The sequence below is a fragment of the Phalaenopsis equestris genome, unplaced genomic scaffold (assembly GCF_001263595.1).
Source record: "Phalaenopsis equestris unplaced genomic scaffold, ASM126359v1 Scaffold000123, whole genome shotgun sequence".
In the NCBI taxonomy this organism is placed as follows: domain Eukaryota; kingdom Viridiplantae; phylum Streptophyta; class Magnoliopsida; order Asparagales; family Orchidaceae; genus Phalaenopsis; species Phalaenopsis equestris.
Genome location: NW_018164565.1, coordinates 2,485,195 through 2,492,571, shown reverse-complemented (window position 1 = coordinate 2,492,571; position 7,377 = coordinate 2,485,195). Strand labels below are relative to the sequence as shown.

The window sequence follows — 7,377 nt, the reverse complement described above, 5'->3', positions numbered from 1 at the left end:
TTGGGTTTCAAAGGCTTAAATCACCTGCAACAAATGGGTTTATGCTAATGAACCTTGGGCTGTCCGGCCTCTCTCCAACTCTTCTTCTGTTCAATTTATTGTTTCATCACGTCCAACATTATTAATCTCGCATTTTAATTCAAATTTTCTATTTGGTCATTTGATGTGCCAACTTTTGCTTCTTCATATTTTTTTTTCAATAATGTTTTGATCATTTCATTTTTATTTTTTGATTTTAGTCTTAAATGTAGATTATAAGTGTCAAAATGATGTTTTATTTTTGGTGATTTTTTTTTTTCTTGTAGAGTAATGGAATGCGACCAGCAAATTACGTTGCTACAAATGAAGGACACGCTTATTAAATAAAGCAGAATGAGAATATGGTGAAAGAGAAATAGGATAAAAAGAGGAAAAAAATAAAACTTGGTCAAAACGTTGGGGCTATATGACAAAGCTTTTTTGGATCTACTGTGCAAAATTGAATATGTAATTATTGTGATTTTTTTTTTTGCATATCTGACAAAAGGAATATAATGGAATCACCTGGATATTATGTAGCCATTTTTACAATACATCCAAATTGGAAATAAGTGGATCAAAAGAAGTTGAGGTTGAATGTTATGTTGATTAAGGATATGGAGGATGTTGGAATTTTAGAGATTTTTCTCTTTTTGGTTTCTTCTATTTTTATTATTTTCTATTTTATAATTTCTATTTTTAGGATTAGCTATTTTTGGTAATTTCTATTTCCTTTTTCTAGCATGAGGATTTTATGGCTTTTCTAATGTGGTGGCCTTCCCCCTCAAATTATCTCGTAACCGAGCCACTGTCCCGACTAATGGGACTATGAGGTTTGTTGTAAAAAGATTTGATTTTGTCAATTTTTTTTTCTACATGTTTTTTTGCTCCCTTATAGGAGAATTATCACAAGGAATCATTTTCAAGTTTTTGGTGATGGAAGGAAAAGCTGAGAGATTCGTTGATGTCAGTTTCTATGTCAGTTTCTACAGTGTGATACAGGTTTGTAAGAAAGTTTTTGGTGATTGACAATGTTAATGATTGTCATAGTTGATACTGCAAGTTTCATGACACTTGCATTAAGGTTTTAAAGGGACACTAGAGAATGAGAGAAAGGAGCTCAACATATCCATATGGGATAATGCTGCTCTCAATATAAATCTTTGAATGATAGGACAAAGGAATATAGCATTGCATCAAACAAAAGTACGAGCAAATCTGATGTCGTATATTTTTTGGTTAATTTTGTGTTGATAAAGAATAATTTGTGCATGACATCTAAGTTGATTAGCTATACAACCTGTCTCAAAAATAAGTGTATGCTGTGAATTTGTGAATTCTGTCATGCATGCTTGCATTCAAATGTATCTACCATTATACTATATGATTATATTGTATTATTATTTCCTCTTAAGTTCTTTGATGGAATATCTTAGTCTCGATATTTTGTTTGTGCCTCAAGTTGTGGCTTCATTTTATTTTCTTGAGCTATATTTGCGTACTTTTATTTTATTTTTTTATTATATATTTGGGGGAAAATAGATTACTAACATTTGGCTAGCTCGGCATAAAGGTAAATTACATATGGAGTTTTCTTGACTTCTTCCAAAAGTTTCACCGCATTCTTTTATCTGCTAGGTAATTAGTTAGTTAGTAGACTCCACTCAACCAGAATTTGGTCGGATAATATCCAAACCCAAAAAATTCAGGCGGGTTTTAGGATCACTTATAGTAAACCAGCTCGATTTCAATGAGACCTGGAATTTATCCATGCAACCCCCCAATAGCTCGATTAGGAGTCTTTAGCTATAGTAGGTTTTGCTGAAAGACAAGCTTTAGCTTTCGTCACCTTCTTTTTTATGTACTTGATAAGACTTTCCCAATGCCTTCCTAATTTATAGAAAGACTATCTCCATTCGATTTCCTATGAGACTCTGTGTGCATTTCAAAAGCATTTAACATCAGTTGTAGGCTTGTGAGATGAATCTAAACTATCTTCACCAGTGAAATCATTTCTTGCCATAGCCTTAAAAGAGTCATTCCAATTCCATCAAATTAGTTGTGCAATTATTTTATGTAAGAACCAAAGTTAAGAAAATATTTGATAAGATGGGTCAGATCCATTTTCCAGACATGCTTTCACGAACAGTAATTGGAATTAAAGAAGCTATAGCAATATTAGTTTTAGCTGATAAGGATTTTGTGACATATAAAATGTGGGCTGAATTCAAGAGCCTATTAGTAGCACCGACACCATCTAGAGGAACAATTGAAGTTTTTACAGAGGATGGTATCCGTACATAATAAATTTGGTTATGGTTATACTGTGAGCGTGTTGACATTCTGAGAATTATCTATGGTTCCTTGATTAACTTGAACGCCTCTCTCCATAATCTCATGATCCACGCCTTTATTGGTACGAACTAGGTTTTGTTGCTCAACTAGGTTTCCTTATCCGGGGTGAAGAAAAAAGTAAAATGAATCTTTATTACCATGAATTTTGCAAAGAGAGCAAAGCAAGAGGATTTCTCATGACCATTAATTTTGCAATGAGAGCGTTAAATTGAAATACATTCAAAAAGCTACACCTTATCAAATTCGATTATGACATCCAAATTAAATATAACTTTCACTGTAGATGTAGTATTCGAATTTAGCAGTTCACTTGAGTAACCTCGTGGGAAACTAATAACATAACAAGAATGACTATAAAAAGGTCTGTTGTAATTGGAGCTTTTATTGAGAAAACTGCAAACAAGCTAATTTAATGAAACCACCATCATGAACCTAAAAAAAGGCTAATTTCTGAGGACACAACAAAAGTTGATCTCTCAAAACGGTGAAAACTGACTCTCAACCTCATTATTGGTCTAGTTGCAGCCATTGATTGATTCTAAAAATGATTGTTGTATTTCATTCTCTCGTGTTTTAATTCTTGTTCTACAATTGCCCTTTTTTCAACCTCTGAATAAAGCATTTGTTATTAAGTTGTTGAAGTATATATTTGAAAACAATATTGGCATTTTTGCTTACTGAAAATTTGAATTTATTTAATTTTAGGTGCATGAAATCAATCTGTGGGACATTGAGGTATTTGTTATTATTTGAGCTCGACACCTGAAACATTTCAGTTGCAACAATGATCGCTTCTAAATCTAGAAATGTTGGACTTCCATTAATGAATTTGATCAGAACAAAAGAGTTTTCTATATTACAACAATTACATCTGGAGGAAAGGCTGCTTCGAGCATCTTCAGATAATTGGTGTATTATAAATAATGGAACAAACCAACCTAATATTGTCATGGGCATATCTGGGTAACTAAAAATTTTATACTCCATGTTCCTGTTGATTATAGTTCAATCCATCTATATGTATGTTTGGCCTTTACATAACCTGGTTTGTATCAAATTAGCTTCATTCTAAAATTGAGTTGGGGTTGAGTCTGGATGAAATTGGGTAATATTTTTGAAGGATTTTTTTTAATGAGTAACATGAAAACTAACAAAAAATACACCCGTTTAACACCAGGAAGCCTGAAGAGCTTGTTGAAGTTGAGCTGGTGCTTCAAGATCAGGTTCCTGTGATTAGAAGGTTTACTGGAGGAGGCACTGTAATTGTTGATGACAGGACTATTTTTGTAACTTTTATTTGCAATAAAAATGCTATTCCTGGGCTTCAACCATTTCCCCGTCCTATTATGTCATGGACAGGTCAATTTTACAAAAATGTCTTTGAAGGTTATGGCGATTTTCAGCTTTGCGAAAATGGTGAGATTCTGCTATTTTTAAATGTATTTATTTATATTAGTTCTTAACGCATGTATTTCTCAGTGTCAATGGTATAGTTAGATTATCATTCTTAATTGATGCATGTTTTATGAATTTTTGTCTTGTAGGCATGCTTGTTTTGAATTCTGTCCCTTGCGATCGTGTTTTAAAATTTTGAAAGTTTATCTGACTACTTATTCTCCAGATAACAGGATGACTGAAGGATTAGGTTTTGCTGTTTTATTTGTAACACATTCATCGTCCTCAGATATCATATTCAGCTACAAGTTTTGAAGCTCCAATAAGGATTTTTTTTTTTGTTTGATTATAATTGCTATTCCTGCTTTGTTCTTCTTTTAATTATTCTTGATTAGTGCTCTTGATTTTGATAATTGAATGATGCAGCAAGTAAAAGATAATTTTTTCCCCAAATCAGCTTTGGCATGTCAAATTTTTAATTGAAATCAAGAATGCTAAGCTAGCCATTAACAAATTATGCAAAAGAAATGAACTAGGATTAAAATTATCAAAATTAAGAATTTAGGCTTCATGTTGATAAAAGGAGATTACTTCCCTGGATTGAGGTGTACTTGTACCATGATCGAAGTAACACATTCAATTTGTACCCAGAAGATTGAAAACTGTATGAGAAATTTTATTCAAGCAAAAAAAGTGAAAAATTTTATTATTCAAGCCTTTAATTATAAACTCCTTATGGCTTTGGTGAATGAATAATGTTAGCATGTAATTGGTCTCAATTGAGAATTCAGGTAAATACAAAAATTTAGCATATTTTAAACTATATGATGAATTTAACCAGCTTGACAAGTCTTTGTCTTAGCCTATTTTGGGAATGCTAATATCTTAAACTTAATGTTCAAAGCATAGCCCAAACTCTTTAGATACGATACAATATCTCTAATATTGAAGAGTTTGCACAACTTCATATTATAAGGCTATCATAGTTAAATATTTCTATTTTGTTTGGATGTTATTTGCTCAAACATCTCATAATACCAGTATGAGATGCATCATAAGAAATCTCAAATACTTTAATAAAATCAAGCAGCTTAAGTATAATATGTATTTATTAGTCTCTTGAATTTAGATCAATAGACTTAGTCTATTTAAATTTTCTTTGTTTACAAAGCATTTGCACTTGGAGCCATGATAGTACAAAGCTCTTTAATAAATATCTATAAATAGTAGACTAATCATAAAAAAACTCTAAATATCATGTATGCTAATTGGTTTTGGTGAATCATTAATTGTTTTAAATTTTTTAGAGTCTACTACTAATCTAACTTTGAGACAACAAATCTTAAGAACAATAAAAATAGTCACAACAACATTGTTATACATATACGATTTCTGTGCTTGCAATATCTCAAATACCTTCCTCAAAAGCACCAACTGATCACATCATGTCTTGTTATATGTTAAAATATGATAAAACTCAAGAACAAGAAACTTTTCATTAACATGGTTAATTATTCTCATGAAAGTGTTAAATGCATTGGTGAATCTAACAATGCATCACCAATGTAATTTTTCATTCTCATTTGATCATTACTATTTTAAAAAACAATTTTTGAAAATAGCACAATACCATTCATTATATCCAAACAACGTACATGAAATTTTTATTTAACGGTAGTTTTCTTGATGGCTCTACTATCTACATGTTTATGCCAACTGCCATATTATGTACAAGCAAAGCAAGCACAACACAAGAACATATATTTTTCCTACTTAAATATTTGATTAATATGTCTCTTAAGTTTAACCTCGTCTACTGGATTAAAGTTGAATAGTGAGGTAAATTTGATTATGATAATTTAGGAACTAATTCAATAACATGCTGTGTAACTCTAAGCAGTGGCAATTCATGAGGAAGTTTATCAGGGCAAGTATATTTAAACTCTCATTTAATTTAAATGTAATATATTAGGTATTTGTTTTTAAATTTAATATATAGACAAATTTAAATCGAAACAGAATACCGAAACTCTTTAATCAACCAAAACTAAAGCATTCATAATTTGAGTGAAATTGAAATGGAAATTCAAGTTTTAAAACTTCGCTAATGGCATTTCCCCATATGAAACATTGTTGGAGCATTTCAGTAGAAATATAGTGAACAACTTTAAAATTCAGAGACAACTAGCAGCGGATCTTTCAGTGGCAGCAGTTCACAGTTCAGAGTGGAGGAAAAAAATTCTCATTTTATCCTCTACTACTTCAACAGTGAAGGGAGCATTTTATGCTTTCTATTTCTTCATTTTGGATTTATTGAGGTTGGTTGTACTGATAAAAGAAATGTTTAGGACTATAGTTTTTAAATTTAGCATTCACAGTTTTTAATTTGTTTTGTGCTCATCCTTCTTGTATGAAAGTTTTATGCGATGGGTGGTTATAAATCATTTATTTTCAAATGATAAAGAACTACTCTAATAGTCTCCATTCTTTTGAAGTCGAAATAAGAAATTTGATAACCCACCCCGCTTTTTTCTTCGACCACTCATTTTATACATTTCTCAAGCTTGAATGAGCCAAAATAATTTTGCAAAACATTTTCATACATGCAATTGTGAAATCAAGCTTATAAGCAGGGCACATATGTCAATCAAATTTGCATATTATTTTTTAAATTTTACAGTTTCTTCTTCTTTGCAAATCGTAGAATTTTCACAACATTGATTTCCTTGACGCATGCATTTTGGCCTGTTTAGATTATGCATTTGGTCTCCGCAAATTTGGTGGAAATGCTCAATCTATAACAAAAAATCGCTGGATTCACCACACTTCATTTTTATGGGATTATGATGTCAGGAACATGCAGTACCTGAAAATACCTAAGCGAGCTCCTGAATATAGATTGGTATGATCTATTCTGATTTTGAGGTTTTGATATATTTGGGCCATTTACATACATACCAACCAATTCCTAATGTATTTACATATCTAATACCTAAATTTTACTTCCTACATTTATAACATCCAAATCTTCATATCACAAAAAACACCACTATTTTAACTTTTGAATGTAAAAGAAACCTTTTCATGCATGGGTAAAATTTTAAGCATGTAAAATTTGAAGTTTAGGTGTTAGATATGTAAATACAAAGGAGTTGAGTGGTATCTATATAAATCTTTCTTTATTTTTGTTCTTCTTTCTGAAGATGTTGCAGTTTGATGTCCGACATGTGATTTTCTCTTCATGTGATTTTTTAATTGGATGCTGAGATACTTCTAATGAGTTTTTTGTTTTTTCTCCCTTGTATGCTTTCTGTTTTTAACATCCTGATATTGATTAAAGAGAAAACTTACCATAATGAAGTTGCTTGCTTTATAGCCTTTTTATGCACTAGTTGATAGTTTGAATATGATAAATTTAAATATTAAATGCTTGTAACTTGTAAGGTATGAAAATTAGATGATGGAGTCTCATTGGTTAACATCAAATAATAAATTTATTGTTTATAGATATGAATTTGCATTTGCTTAAGTTGCATGCACCGAAAGGAGGATTTATTATTTTCTGAAGGTTTCTTTGGCAGCATAATATCATCTTTGAAACTCAAATAT

At 31.0% G+C, this 7,377-nt stretch overlaps 1 protein-coding gene across 8 annotated transcripts in view; it reads left to right on the top strand.

The window, feature by feature from the left end:
• Positions 1-733: 733 nt before the first annotated feature.
• The window catches only part of LOC110021146 (putative lipoate-protein ligase A), a 13,430-nt gene continuing 6,786 nt past the window's right edge, over positions 734-7,377 (top strand). Inside the window, exons 1-6 of one of the 8 annotated variants that reach the window (XM_020719517.1) lie at positions 734-851; positions 962-1,020; positions 3,079-3,108; positions 3,211-3,336; positions 3,551-3,789; positions 6,522-6,670. In XM_020719517.1, the coding sequence (XP_020575176.1) occupies positions 3,083-3,108; positions 3,211-3,336; positions 3,551-3,789; positions 6,522-6,670 (540 nt within the window). In that variant the 5' untranslated portion in view covers positions 734-851; positions 962-1,020; positions 3,079-3,082. The other 7 variants (XM_020719516.1, XM_020719513.1, XM_020719514.1 and 4 more) reach the window with 7 other exon arrangements.